General features: G+C 22.4%; 2 protein-coding genes across 2 annotated transcripts in view; one reads left to right on the plus strand and one right to left on the minus strand.

Moving 5' to 3' along the window:
* Nucleotides 1-199: 199 nt before the first annotated feature.
* Nucleotides 200-2,085, minus strand: 140up (RPII140-upstream gene protein). The gene is made up of 4 exons (XM_012488858.3): nt 1,217-2,085; nt 887-1,138; nt 563-811; nt 200-465 (listed from the first exon to the last, which is right to left on the minus strand). The coding sequence occupies exons 1-4, from the start codon at nt 1,432-1,434 to the stop codon at nt 348-350; spliced, it is 837 nt and encodes a 278-aa protein (XP_012344312.2). The 5' UTR covers nt 1,435-2,085; the 3' UTR covers nt 200-347.
* Nucleotides 2,086-5,333: 3,248 nt separating this feature from the next.
* The window catches only part of LOC100869477 (solute carrier family 7 member 14), a 36,304-nt gene continuing 25,515 nt past the window's right edge, over nt 5,334-16,122 (plus strand). The window contains exons 1-2 of the mRNA XM_086917578.1: nt 5,334-5,511; nt 5,733-6,064. The gene's annotated coding sequence lies outside the window, so the exon portion shown is untranslated. The remainder of the gene's footprint in view (nt 5,512-5,732; nt 6,065-16,122) is intronic.

Below are 16,122 nucleotides of genomic sequence, written 5' to 3' on the forward strand. Positions count from 1 at the left end.
TATTTTATTCATTTACAATTTAATTGAGAGTATTATTAGAATGTAAATAAAAATTGTTTATGATTATGATTGATTATATTAGGACGTTTTTATATATTTTTTACAAGATAATAAGTTAGAAAGAAAACATAGATGAATTTATATCAATATGAAATTAGAAAGTTTGTTCTTTTTTTTATGGAGAAGAATTATTCTGATCTATTCTGGTTTGAGTCTATTTATCATTGTCTATACAAAGAATTATTAAATAATAATTTATGATGTAATTATATAAATAATTATTAAAATTAATAGATATATATATTATTCCAATATATTAATTTGTTACTAAATTTTTATTTTTGAAATTACTCTTTTTGCTGTTTTTTTCCAAGTATATGATGTGTTTTCTGACTATATTCATGCAATTCTTTTAGTTTTAATTCTTCTTCCTGTATTATGTTCCTTGCATTTTCTTTTATTTTACTAAAATACAGAAATTAATTTTATTTATTAATATTTGGAACAAATAGAACTTTTTAATTTAAAATTTAAGTATTATATTGTATTTGCAAAAACTTACTTTCGTCTTGCATTCATTAGTTTTGATCCTGCTTCATAAAGATTATTCATATCAGTTTGAGTTATGAATAAAATGAATGATGTGATACAACCATATATAGCACCCATTATTGTTCCTAATAATGTTCCTGCAAATGCTCCTTTCAAACCCATATTCATTTTATATATAAAACCTGCTACAGCACCACTAAACATAGTATTTAATACATCAAATTTTTCTCTATATATAAGTAAGAATGCTGATACACTCCTAATGAAAAACATTATTTTAATTTATATTTATAATATTACAATAAAAAGAAAAAATTGTAAATATAACTCTTACGAGAACAAGAAACAAAAGAATCCAAGTTTTATGCCAAATGAAATACCTCCTTTTGTTAAAGCAAAGGCTACTTTATTTTGTACTTCACGATGGGCATAAAATTTATGTTCATATAAGGTAGCTTGATTTTCTCTTCTGTGAATTTCTGGAACATCTTTTGCTTTATTTATTCCACCCAAAAGAAATCCTGTTATAAAACCCAAGGACGTTGTATTATAGACTGATTGTAGTTCTTTGGTTGGATATCCTTTTCTGTTTAGAATAAACAATATACTAATTTGATTAAAAAGAGTAAGAAATAATAAATATGAATTAAATAATTATTCTTACTCGTCAAAAAAATAACCTTCATATTTGTTTATAAATGCTTCTTTTCTTCTAAATAATTTTGTTAATTTTCCATTAGAATCATCATCAGATGAAGAATTAAATGGAAAAAATGCAGAACAGATCAATCTTCTGTTTATTATTGCACGTAACATGTTATTTATATATATATTCACTGCTATTTTTGTTATATGTTGTTTATGAATTGTAATGATAAACATGTAATTAATAAAATATATTATTAATTTATATTTTCATTTTATTAATAAAATTAATATTTTTATAAATTAAATTATACATTTAAATAACAGTGATTATGATTATTTTTACACTGAGAATATAAAGAACTTAGAAATTCGATTTTTGTGAATTTAAGAATCAATGATCGGAAAAATATGGAGATCTATACAGAGATCGTAACCATTTTTAAAAATCGATATTAGTAACGTATTCAAATTTTTCTAAATCATTGTTTTATATAAATAACACTAAAAAATATTTTTCAATATTTATTTTTTCTTATCATGTTTCGTATTATATTTTAGAAAAATTTTATTATTATATATCTATTATATATCTATTATTTAAAATTTCATATTTTCATAAATTATTATATAATAATTAATTTTCTTTTTAGTAATTATTAAATAAAAAATAAAAAGATTGCAATTCTTATCATAATAATTAAATAAATTTAGATAATAATTAGATAATAATTAAATAAAATATCATTGTGAATAAGTATAATAGAAAATATAAAAAAATGAAGTAGTTTATATAAATATAATGTTTGTACCAAGTACAATCATTAATTTAATTATTTTTATATCATGAAAATTAGGATAATCTTTTTTTAAAAGGATGATAGTGGCGCCTCCAACTCAATGAAATTCATATCATATGAGTAACATTTTTCGCGCCTTTTTATAATTCGCAAAATACTGAAAGTTGAAATTTCACATTTGACAGTAAAATCGATATTATTTGCAAAAGAAGTACATTTTCAAATATCATTATACAAATAAAGATTCTTTTATTCATACTCATTAGCAATAAAGATTTTATTATAAAATTTTTAAAATTATTTTCGTATTTTAGACATTTAAAATAAATAATATGAACAAGTACATTGGTGGATTTACTTACATGCGCCGGCGTACGATATCGTTTTGACGTAACAATATTACGTCAGAACGTGGTTTGCAGTACGCAAAAGGGATAGTACGCGTGGGTGTGTTGGAAAGGATTGCGAGGAGTGGAAGGGAAGCCATGGAGGAGGCGGAACGTCAATAGGAGAATCCTTTAGCTGTGTAGTGGGGAGAATGGATGAAGGTAGGGACAATCGTAGGGGCATTAGGGATAGAATCAGGGACGTAGTTATGAGTAGTTTAATAAGATTTTTTCGACTTTTTTTTTATTTTTATATCATTTGAGATTATGATTACTACGAATACAAATTCGCGCAAATGATTTACATGTAATAATATATGTAATAATCGCGTGCATAAGAATTTTTTTACACGATTTGCAATTGTGCAAATTTATATTTATTATAACCTAAATTTTCTAATTATTCTATCTTCTAATTTTAATAAATATTATTTATTTATATATTTATTAAAATTCTTTTGTTTGAATGCTTGCACTTTACAAATTCACTATTATTGTATCATGATATGATATATGTTAGTTTAGATAATTTTGTTATAAAATAAAAAAAAATTTTCAAATGAATCTATAAGAATCAATTACTAAATTTTCTTTTTATTTTTATATATAAATATATTTTTTGATTTTTTATTAAAAATTTATTATCATTAGAAACAAAATGAATTTAAATAATCTATATTTTTAAATATTTAAAAATTTAATTTTTTTTTAATTTGTAAAAATAAATTGTAAATATGAGAAGATTCAAATAAATTTTAATTTTTAATATGAATTTATGAATAATATTCTTTTTCTTTTAATTTTAAAATAGATGATTCTATTATTTTATTTATTTTATTTATTGTTCTTTACAACACTATTGAAAATGTTACAACGCTAAAAGATGTAAAATGAATTTTATCTTGTATAGTTTTCAGAATATTCGATTTTGCAACTTAATAATTTAATAAATAAATTTATTTATCAGGTTAAAAACTCGATGACAAGTAATGTTTTTTTTTCATATTCTGTTTTCAACGAATTTAAAAGAATTTAAAAGACTTTTTTATAAAAATTTACAAAAAATATATTTAATTAAAAATTAACTATATTCAATTCTAATATTTAATATAATTTCATTTGAAAAAAAAATTTTCAAACAAAAACAAAATAATAAAATATAATTTTTATGTTATAGTTATTTTAATTTTAGTTATTTCATTAATGCAAATTTTAATTCATTTGCATGGAGAAGTTAATTTAAAATCTTACATTTTCATTCAATTATTTTTATTCAAAGCAACTAAACAAAGATATCCAAAGTCCCTAGGAAATATTTGGTTTCAAAATGTGGTCAAAATAATTTTTGTTTTCTATCTATTCTTTTAAATTATATATTTCAAATATTGGATAATATAAAATTTGTTTAAATTGCAATATAATTTCATATTTTCTCCTTTAGTTTCATTATCTGAAAATCTAATTTTACCAAAAAATCATGATATTTTTTTATAAAGTTCTTGTGATCATCGATTAATTTTAATTAATCTTACAATCAAAATAAATCAAATCAAAAAATTATATATACACACACACACACACACACACACAAAATAAAGATATATGAATTTATAAATTTAAATATATAATTCTATCTAAATTATATATATGTATTTCATATTATATGTACTATATGAAGTTAAGTATTTTCGAAGCCACGATATGACAGGAGACTTATTCAACAAAAATAAATTGTCCTCTTTTGGGTATAGCGAAAACATGTCGTATTTTGAATTTCATGTTATCATTATATTACTTGTACTTTATATAAATTATTTTTAATAAACTGTGTTTAGAATAATGATTTTTATCAATTATTAATAAATTAATATTAATATATGCTAACGTTTAAAATTAGATTAACATTTTTTTTTCGAAAAATGAAAATTGTAAATATTAGTTTGTTTGCTTCTTGATTATATTTTTTTATTTTATATTTTATTATATTATATTATTATATATATTATTATATTTTATTATATTTTTTTTAAAATGATAAAAATATTTTTTTTAATTTTAATAATTATAAACTTTTTTGGACTTATTTCTTTCAAAGTGATTCCCTATTAAAATGAGTTTATCAATTAATTATTTATAAAATGATTTATAAGTTATATGTAAAATATTATGTTTTAAATAATAGTAGTAATTAAAAGATATTATTATGAACCAATAATAGAATAAATTTTATTTTTAGTCTTCTTAAAAAGATAAAAGAATGATTTCACAGATTGCTATTTATTTGTAGAAAAGATTTATAGAATATTTTAAGGTACAGGGCACTCCCGGGTATAGTACACTACCAAGTTTTATTGGTCTAAGAAGGAGAAACATGGTAAAGCATGGTAAAGCAGTGATGTAGCATTTGATAAGGTATTTTTAAAGGGGTGCTACTAATGGAATTAAACTACGCTACAATTACAAAACAATTATTTTCAATTTGAGAAATAATTGAAAAACTTAAATGTATGATTAAAGTATTGTTTTATAATTATAATAATGATAGATTCAATTCAGATTAAATTCAAATTAAAGAATCTTAATGAAATAAAGTTCAAGGATTTATGAAATTGAATCAACCAAATCAGTTAAATTAATAGAACAAGTTAAATAATCAATGTAATATTGATCCAATAGTTAAATAAATAACAATAGCAAAATTATCAAAATCAATGGAGCAAATTGAAAATAAGATCATTAGAATCAATATCCTTATAAATGGATTAATGAATCCAGAGTAACTAATGTAACTCATACCCATCACTGCAACATCATTTTCACCACCACCACCTTGATCAGGGTATTTCGTCGAGGGGTTGCTCAAGAGTGGGGAGATAGATGGTGGGATCAGGAGTATAGGGGTGGGACAGAGAGTAGCTAAAGCGAACAGAGAGAGAATCAAGCCGAGAGAGAACGTAGCTCCACGGAGCACCGCCACCCGTGTGTATCGCACTAAAATGTGACTCTGGCCAGCAGCACCGGGAGCCGTGTGAGCGCGAGCGCGAGAGCGAGAGAGAGTTGTGTGTGCCGGAATTTTCGTTAGTTTAGAAAGCAACAACTGCGTTTTTTCTCACTTTGTAACTAAGCCAGTAAGTCAATACTGTTTACCGCATATTTTGAAAAAACCAGAGAGAGAGAGAGAGAGAGAGAGAGAGAGAGAGAGAGAGAGAGAGAGAAAGTGAAAGAATAGGAACATTCTATAAAAAAGGGAGGATATCTGCTTGAGCGATTCGCAAGAACTATAAAAAAAAAAAAAACATATCATTTTCTTGTAATCAAGGATCACCTGATCTGAACCTGTTTAAATTAGAGCATGTTCGACTGAATGGTGAAGAAAAAGAAGAGCCAGTGGATTTAGTGGATGACCAGAAGAGATACAAGTCATATTGTGCAAATTGTAGACAGTCATATCGAACACATACGCGTAGAAGCAGAAAGAGTGTATCTTGTTATTCCATTTTACAATCGTTTACTCGCGTTCTCTTACTACGTGAGAAACAAAATTGGCGAGTTACACGGGGTTACCCAGTCAGCTTCGATGATCATCCTGGATTAGTGTACTTTCGCACCACTTCGCTGTGAACTGTGATTCCTTGTGTCGTGGACGAAAAGCAGGGTGATCGCGACGACGGGATAAACGAGGTAAGATAAGCATTATTTTCTTGTTTTGTCACCCGTTCTTGATTGATAATAGATTTTGTGTTAATCGAAATTAGATCTTAAGTCTGGAATAGATTTATCTAAAAAAAAAAAAAGAAAACATATATAAATTCTATAAATCTTTATCTGATTAGACTAATTTAGAATAATTTAGTATAAATTAATTGAGAAAAAACGTGATAAATCGAATATAATACTTATTATAATACTAATTTTCTATTCAATGTTCATTATTAATTCTTTATGAAAATGTAAAATATTCAATCAAATGTTAAAGATACATTAACATAGGTGTCATACTTTAAAAAAAAAAGACAATTTATGATTTGGTAACATTTAATTTTAGAACAATAAATAGTTGAAAAGAGAATTACTTCTCTTGCTTATTTCTTTACCTTTCTTATCTTTCAGAAGAGTAGAATATAAAACAATATATTGTTCTCGAATAAAGTAAATCCTGATAGTTTGCACAGATTGCATGATTTATAAAAAAAAAGTAAGAGATTAATTCAAAGAAAGTTCGTTTCGAAGTTGGTTTGGTCAGCTGATGAGATCCCTTTCTTTTTTTTATTTGACATCGAGAGAGTAAAGCATATTGCAATAGATTGGGAGTTTTTTTTCAAGAAGAGAGAATATAGATAAAGAGAAAAATCTAAAAAATTAAATTCACACGTTTTTCTTTCCTAAAGATAAAAAAAATCTTTTATTTTCTTGAGAAGAAAGTAGAAATACATCTCATCACAAGGAGTTTATTTATTAGATATTTGCATTTGATACTGAAAATTATAAAAAATGATTGAAATTAATAGTTGTAATTATTTTTCTTGTTTTGGATGTTTATTATTAATAAATTTTTAAATGATTTGAATGATGAAATTGTTTTTATAAAAATATTAGATATTTGATATTGATTATTAAAATAGTTACAATTTAGACTTAATAACTTCTTTTTTGTTTCTATAATGTCAAAATAAGCCTTTTAATCTTATTTTTATTTAATTAAAAATTTTCATTTTTTATTCTAGATTTTATTCTTTCATTTTATTCTTCCTTTTAAAAGACTTTTAAAATTTAATATGAATTAATGTTACAATTATTTCAATTGATATCAACAAAAATAATTAATGTAATAATATATTTTTTTCTTTCTTATTTCCCTATTTATTCATCTCAGCAAAAGTTTTTTTCGTTTTCAGTAATACATTGCAGTGACATTAAATGGCTCTGATCTGTCATACTTCAGTAACCGATTAATCAAGTAATTAATCCATTCATCATAAACATTTGTAGATGATAAAAATAATTTTTTATATATTCTATATAAGTAGTTTTTTTTATATTTTCTCTTTTTCAACATGATTAACTGGTTTTTGAGTTTAAAATTTTTCTTTCTATTACAATTTTTGTGATGTTTAATTCATTGATTTTCTATGATTTGAAATTCTTCAAATGTCTTGCTGATATGGACTAAGATTTTTAAATAATATGGAATATAAGATCAAAGATAAATTAGATATAAATTTTAGCTTTTGAATATTTAAAGTGTACATTAGATGTGTATGAAATTTCAAATTTCCAAAGTTTTTTCTTTTTCTATTTCTAGAAGAGAGAGAGAGAAAAAAAATAGAAAGCAATGCAGAAAAATTTAAAACATGAAAATATGAGAATAAGTAAAAATATTAAGTTGAAAAAATATAATATTATATTGAAAATTTTTCACGAATATTTAACTCGTTTCTTTTAATATGAATTTATGAAAGATAAACAAGAAGATTCGTGCAAAAGATTTATTAAGAATAAATTAAAAGAATAAATTAAGAAAGAAATAAAATAAAGAAAATGTGAAAATTGTTTGATCAAACCATATTTCTGTTATATCATTATATTTGCAGGTATTCGAAAATTTTTCAAATATATAATATGTGTCATGTGAATTAAATAAAAAAGTAAAACGATAATAAATATATAATTATATAATAATAAATAAATAATAAATAATTTTCTGATGATTTTCAAAGTTCTTTAGAGTAACAAAATAGACTTGAAAATGAAATGGGAATACAATTAAATTATTTCCAGATTCAAAATTGTGTCATATTTTTTAATATAAAAAACATTTTTTTTATTCATAATTTATGTGTGTGTGTGTATATTATGGATGAAGATTAGTTTTTATATAAATATAATTATATTTTTATTTCTTATATTATATATAATATTTATAAAAAACATGATGCCAATTTTATAAATATTATTCAATATTATATTATTTTATTATAACCCATTTTTTATTTTTAATCAATTTTACATGTAAAAAACATAACTTAAAATAAAACTAAATAAAAATAAAAATAAATATTAAATTGTGTATATATAAAATTGATTCGTATGATTAAAATGTATATTTTATCGCAAATGATTCAAATATGCTTTGTTATCATTTTGTAAATTGATTTTTAATGTTCACACTATCGATAAGTTCCATTCTCATATTTTTATCCAATAATATGTGACACGCAATGTTCATTGCACGTTTATTGGTATTTCTTGTTTCTTTGTCAGGAACGTTTCGCTATGTTTTCTCTTTCCATGCTTTCAAACACTGCCATTGATTATACAAGATGGCCCTTTTTATCAATCGACTTGCTACATACTGAAAACATGAAATTATTCAATAATAAAAAAAAGATATTTATACCGATAATAAAAAATAAAATTAAAACAATAAAAGAAACATTTGTATTTTTCGAAATATTCGAAATATGTATATACAAATATTCCAAATATATTTCTTTTATTTCGTGTAATAATTTTTTTAATCTCATTGTTATGTTGTAGTTTAAAAGAACAATACGCCATTTGTGTCCTGTCTATAAAATATGTCGATCGATGTATCCTATACTATTTATTCAATATAATGACAAACAACACACACACCTTGTGCATTCTATGCTATATATCTAAGCATCTTTTGAATTTATAGTCAGTATAGATTTATTTATATAGTTGTTCCACATTCTTCTTATTGTAAGGACAATTTACATTCACGCGAATTACATAATCGTATAACAAGTTCGATTTGAAAGAGTCACGTAGATACACTACAATCTCGTTAAAAGATTTTAATGAGTTTTACGAAAAAGTTTTATTCCATATTTCGATGTGATTTTGTTCAAGTGGCTAATAATATGTCTTTTAATCTTGCTTTTTCAATTGCTTTCTCATTTATACATAATGATTTATACATAATTTTATCATGTCAATCTTAATATACTTTTATACTTAATCTGTAATTAGGAAATATTTATTTTAATTATTTTAATTTTCATGTTTCAAAACTTTTTTTGACTTTTATTATTATCTTATTTATTATTTTTATTGCAATATTTTAAACATTTAAATTTCTTAAAAATTCAATTTTTAAACTAAATAATCTTCTTAAATTAAATGTTGAAAATTTATTTGGAACTACTTTCGATTTATAAATAAATATGTTCTTTAATCCAATGTATATTCGAAAATAAAAATATTATTGTTTTTCTGTTTTTTATGTCGAGTACAATATTATTTTCGTTTATATTTTCAGTAAAATATCGTTTTGTAATATTAATTAATGCAATTAATCATTTTTCAAATCATATCATATTGTTTTCAAACTTATCATATTATAATTTATAATTTGTTACTATATCAATTCTTTGGATATAGCAGAGAATCAACAATTATCCCTTTAAGTAGATCCATAGAAACGGAATGTGAAATAATAATCATAGTGAATATAATTAATTAACAAGAGAGAAGAGTTTCAGTTCTCGAGAAAACAAAGCAGATACGGATTACAAGAAACGAAGAAGCGGCGGGAATAATCATAGGAACTTGTGAAGTCGGGCCAATTAAGAGGAATATAGGGATAATACATAGGGATTTTGTGTTTGATAAGATTTGGGATATTCCAGAGCAATTTCATCTTTGCAATGTTCATCTCGAAAAGGAAGCATGTCCCATAAGAGAAAAAAAATTTCATAATCATATGTTTTATAATGAATCGTATCTTCACAGTTATTTTTGTTTTAATATATTTAATAACTTGTTAAAAACAGAATTTTTAAAATAATAAGAAGTTGAAGAATGCTTAATTGTTTTTTCCTTTTTTTCTTGATCGTTTTCCTTTTTTTTTTTCAATTGTTTATATGATTGCGAAATTGTAGGAAGAATAATCTTCTTGAAATTGTCTTTCAATTGGATTTTTCTTTTTGCATCATTGCACCAACCATTATCTCAATGAAACAAAAATATGCTTTCCATTTTTTAGATCAGTTGGTACTTTTTTCATTTTTGATACAATTTCTGATTATTTCCTTGCTAATTTGCAAATTATTCTAAAAGAATCTCTCTAATGTATTATTTTTTTGGAAATTATTTTTGTTTTAAGGTTTGAAATAGATTTGAATTAAGTTTAAGTTAGATTTGAACCGTGCTCAAGATTTGTTTTAGATTAAATTTAGATTAATTAGATTGTAATATGTGATATATAGATAATGTGGTAAATAAATAGATAATACTTAAATTAATTAGGTTTAATTGTAGTTTAGATATGCATGGAAATTAGGTTTGATAATGAATTAAGTTTCAGCAGTAATCAACAATTAAATGAATTTACATTTGATTTGGATTAAAATCTTGTAAAAATTTAAGTAAAATAAATAAAATTAAAAAAGAAATGTTCAAAATGATAATATATTTCAAAGAATTTAAATTAGTAAAGTTGATTTTTATACTTAATAATTAATTCAAAATGTTTCAAGAATGGACAACTGTAATTTTTTAAATTTTTTGTAGAAAAATTCTTGATAAAAGTGATCAATCAATGTTTTAAATTATTAGCAAAATTATAATATTTATTATTTTTCTTATAATTAATTAACAAACGTATTATATATAACGAATTATAGAACAGATTTATATTATCAGATTATATACATTGATCATTTTCAGTTGCTTAAATATTTATTTCATAGATATTTTTAATAGGAATTTATGCTATTTCTGAGTTGTTAAGAAGTAATTTCCTTGCAAAAATTCTTCTTCAGTAAGTTTACCGGAAGTTGAACGAAAAATTGAATCTTCTTGCATTAAAGAATAAATCCATTAAAATGTCGCGTAACATGCTCCAAAGCAGAGCATAGAAGCTTTTTAGATTCGGTTTTAGTTTGTTCAGGGGGAAAAAAAAAAATGAAAAAGAAAAGCTGTTTTTCTTGTATTGAACGAAACTTTTTTAATCGTTATATTATAGACAAAATCTCATTTTTAAAACTTAGAATCTAATTTTTTAAGTATTGTTTCAATCCTCTACTTCTTTTGTTTATTTTTATGTTATTTTAAACTTATTTATATTTATTTCCACATTAAGAATATTAAAATTTTTAATACATATATATAATATTAATGAGATTCTTATATTTCGAGATTAATTTTAATTATTTCTATCATTCTGTTTATTCTCAAGATAATTTTTTTATAAGTGAAATTTTCAATATTTATAACAATAAAAGTTATATTGAATATAATTTTTTTTCTTTTAATTTGTAAAATGAAGATTAACAATAATTATTAATAATAAGTATTTTTTATCAGAATAATGATACAATAATAAAAAACAAAAAAGGAGTAGATAGTAAAGTTATGAATACATAAATTTCTAACCTCTATGTGACGTGGCACTATAGAGAAACAATTGTGTTTTATATTTCTTTTCAAATCTTCATCAATTTGAATCACTAGAGAGATTTCTTTTTCCCAGATTCTTCTTTCGCACGAGAAGGTTCTTGCTGTTTCTGTCCGTTGCATTGCGGTAGATCGATGTACCAGAGTTCAGGGTTACGTTGTAAGGCCTCCTCGTTGCCGACCAAATCTGCAGTCGCACGTGCGCCGCGTTAATCAACAACGAGAAGTGATATTTCATCAAAAACTATTATTTTAATTCATCAATTTTTTCCCATGAGAATTAATATCTATGAAGAAGTGTCTATGAAATTGATCTTTACTGTTTATTGGACTCTATTTTATATTTTTAAAATTTAGAATTCTCAACTTATGATGAGATATGTATATAATTATTTATTCAATAAAAAATATATTGTCTATATTTTGTTTCCATCATTGACATTATAAGATCGATACTGTTATTAGAATTTTTTTTTTTGTATTAAAATTCTCTTTATTTAATTTTGGCTACAATTGTACAATTTTTGAGGATGATTTTTAACAAATCAGCATCATTTCTAGAATGTTAAATTCCTTTTTCAATTGAACGAATAAAAAGAATAAAACTTTTCCAACAGTTTGAATAAAATGTTCATTCTAAGATCAATTGAAGGTTAATTTTCCGCGGTTTAAATTCTAGCCAAAAGTTATAAATCGATTTCCCTATAGTTTTGTAAAATTTCCACGATCTAATTGTCCGTAGTTTTACTTTGGATGAGTTCCAATTCATAAAATATCTGTCACAATATATATATATAATATATAAACATTTAATTTTTTTAAAGAGAAAATGTTTAAAGTTAATAAAAATGTTGAAAGTTATTGAATTATATTTAATGTAAAATTATTTTCTATATATATTATATACTTTTTATTCTTATATATATAATGATTCTTTATATATGTGCCTTGAAAAAATTAATACAAAATCTATTTAATTTAAAGAATACTAAGACAATGAAGTTCATCATGATATGTGATTATCTGTACGATACCGTCGTATGAATGAATTTAATTACAATAATATCTGTAATATTTATGTGAAAAATAATTAACTTTAAATATTATGTACTTATAAAACATTTTATTTTTTTAAATTTCATGAAATTGCAAAATTCTTAATTGTAGAAAATAGTAAAAAAAAAAAAAAAAAAAAATAAAAAAATATGAAACAATTCTTTTAAATCATATTTCATAATTATAAGATAAATTGATTGCATAAAAAGTAAAAGATTACGTAATTTATATTAATGTCCATATACTAAATTAATTTTCATTCTTCATTTCATTTCAAAGCTTTATTTTTCATCTCTATTTCTTAATAATTCAATTATAAAACAGAACCAGTTTCCATCTTTTTTTTAATTAATTAATTAATCTTCCTAATATCTGATGTTTTTCTGTAGAACATGATTGATTGTTCAATGGTATTCATTCTAGAATATTCACCTAAAGTTTCATTGGTATTTAGCCAATAAATAAGAAAAACGGACGTAACTAATTTTCTTTAAATTTTTCTTAGTGAAGAACAATGTTATATTTGATCACTAATTTTGTATGCATGTTAAATAGCAATGAATCTTTCAGCTTCTATGTAGTTTATAGTATTCAATTATTAATTATCTTCATTCTGTTTTAACTTCATTAATCGATTACCGTTTAAAATTTCTTATATGATACAATTGCTCATATAAAATTTTATTTTCCTTTTTTCTTCCTCTAAACTTATAAATGACAATTAATAAATCAATGTTAATTATTGTGTAACAATGTTACATCGAAAATGTATTTATATGCATGAAATTTAATTTTTTTTTAAATTAATAATCATAAAAATTCTCTGTAGAAAATATTTATCTATATGAATTATAATTTTATTTTAAGAACGTAAAAAAGAATTTTTTTCTAGAAAGGATTAATTAATAAGGACTAAATTAATTAACTAATAACTTACAATCTTCATTTTTCGATTACTAAATAATCTACATTTTCGTTTATAATATATCAATATATTTGATATTATTGTCTTTGATAATTTTTAATTAATAACTGAATTGTGTTTACTGTGATTTCCTAGAAATCATGGTGATCGTTCTAATGGTATGAGTCAATTTTAATCAGACAAGTGAAATATCACTCATACCATCGGGTAGCTTGTTGGTTTCAATGTTGCATATAACAATGTGAATATAACAATCTGTTTCCTTTACCAAGTTGTATAACTGAAAAGATAAAATTAATTAATATATCATTAATTATATTTTTAATTCAATCGATTAATATTATATTGATATTATTTTAAAGATAAATGTAATTGAAATTAAAATTTATAAAAGGATCTTAATCAAAGACAAAACTAAATTTTTTTAAACTATCTTGATCAAATTTAATATTAAAATTTTTAAAACCATTTTAATAAATAAGATAGTTCTAATCTAAAGCTATCTTAATTATAATTTAAAATAAAATCAAAATTAGAATTAATCAAAAATATAATTTAATATAATTTAAAATTTAAATTCTTAGATTTATTCTAATAATATCTAGCATAAAATTTCAAATATTGAGATTAAAATCAATTGAAAATGATAACATGCGAAATCAACGTAACGTAATTATCAATAATAATATAACATATATTATTGTGATATAATTATAATCATCATGCTTTTTTCAAATCTGGAAATATTTCACGCACAGTTATATGCGATAGATGTATGGAACGTTGTCTTCGCAGAATTGCAATTACAAGTGCTTGTATTTCATTGTGACAGCTTCAAAAAACATTGCGTTTTCTCTGTTACAAGTATCATTTCGTGCGATTTAATTGAATAGAACTGTATATCAATTTTTTTTACATATTTGATTGTTTGAAATTTTAAACACGGACCAATTTTTATTATGGTCCAAATGATATGGATTAATTAATTTCTCTTATTGAGAAATTAAGAGAAGTTAATTAGAATGAGATTAATTTTTGATAATTTTTTGAGTTAATGACTGTATGATTATTTATTATTATTTTTCTGATATTTTTGTTTAGATTAATAAAATAATTTTCTTAATCGTATTATGGATGATATATATTTAAATCTTATACTTTATTGTCACAAAATATATGTTTAAAATCGATGATATGTCATTTCAATATTTTTTGTTCTTTATTTTTTCTGTACTTTCATGGTCGATTAAAAAAACAACTTAGTGTGTTGAAAGAAGGATTGGGTCATGATACACATTAATGAATTGAGGTTAGGATACAGGTCAGCCGATAGTAGCATGATATAATTCAATTGTTTCGATTGAGTGATCTTTTTTACAAAACAATGGATAAAATTGACTCTATTATTAATTTCTTATTTTCTTTTCATATAATAAGAATTGATGTACTATAAATTAAATGTATTAATACATGTAATATGATATAAAAAAGAATTTTTTTTTTTCCCCTCATTATATCTAATTTCATTTTTATTAAATTGAAAATTGGAAAAGTAATTATGCATGCTTGATGTTGGTACATTTTAAGAATATATATTAAAGATCATTATCTTTTATCTTTAATATGTATTATATATATATGTCACATGGAAAATGTGTTATTTCATTTATCCAACATATTAAATTGTTTAAATCGTCTCCGATAAATTATTTTAACATTCATGTTTCATGTCTTTTTAATTAAGAATTATAATTATTTTTTTATATATATCAAAAGTATATGCAATAAGATCAATAAATAAATTTAAAATATTTAACATAATATTAAATATTTATCCAAAAAATTTACCCAACAAATATAAATTTTTTTTTATTTATATATAAATATATTTTTTTTTCATTTTATAAATTCGAAATAGGAAGTTTTTTAACTAAGACGTTCTCTGTTCCATTTTTGATAAATTTATAAATATGCAAAATTTTATGGTTGTACGAACTTTCGCGTCAGAAACAGAAACAAAAAGGTTCTTTCGCGAATGTTTGACCTGGAAATAGCAGTGAAATTGAATGTTCTGACTGCTTACCGTTTGAATCACGATTATATCTACAACTTCTAAAACAATTTTAAAATTACTTTTTATCGAATACAAAAGTCTCAATAAAATATTACTTACTACTCTTTTTAATAAAATTTTTAATAAAATTAAATTTAATAAAATTTTGTATTTATGTAAAAATTTATAATATGTAGAAATGTTTATAAAAATATTTATAATATATCGTGTATATTGTGATTATATAAATCCATATTTGTAAGATTTAATGCTGAGTGCATG

This window comes from Apis florea, unplaced genomic scaffold (genome assembly GCF_048593485.1).
Source record: "Apis florea isolate Af1SG1 unplaced genomic scaffold, ASM4859348v1 contig_2203_pilon, whole genome shotgun sequence".
NCBI lineage: Eukaryota > Metazoa > Arthropoda > Insecta > Hymenoptera > Apidae > Apis > Apis florea.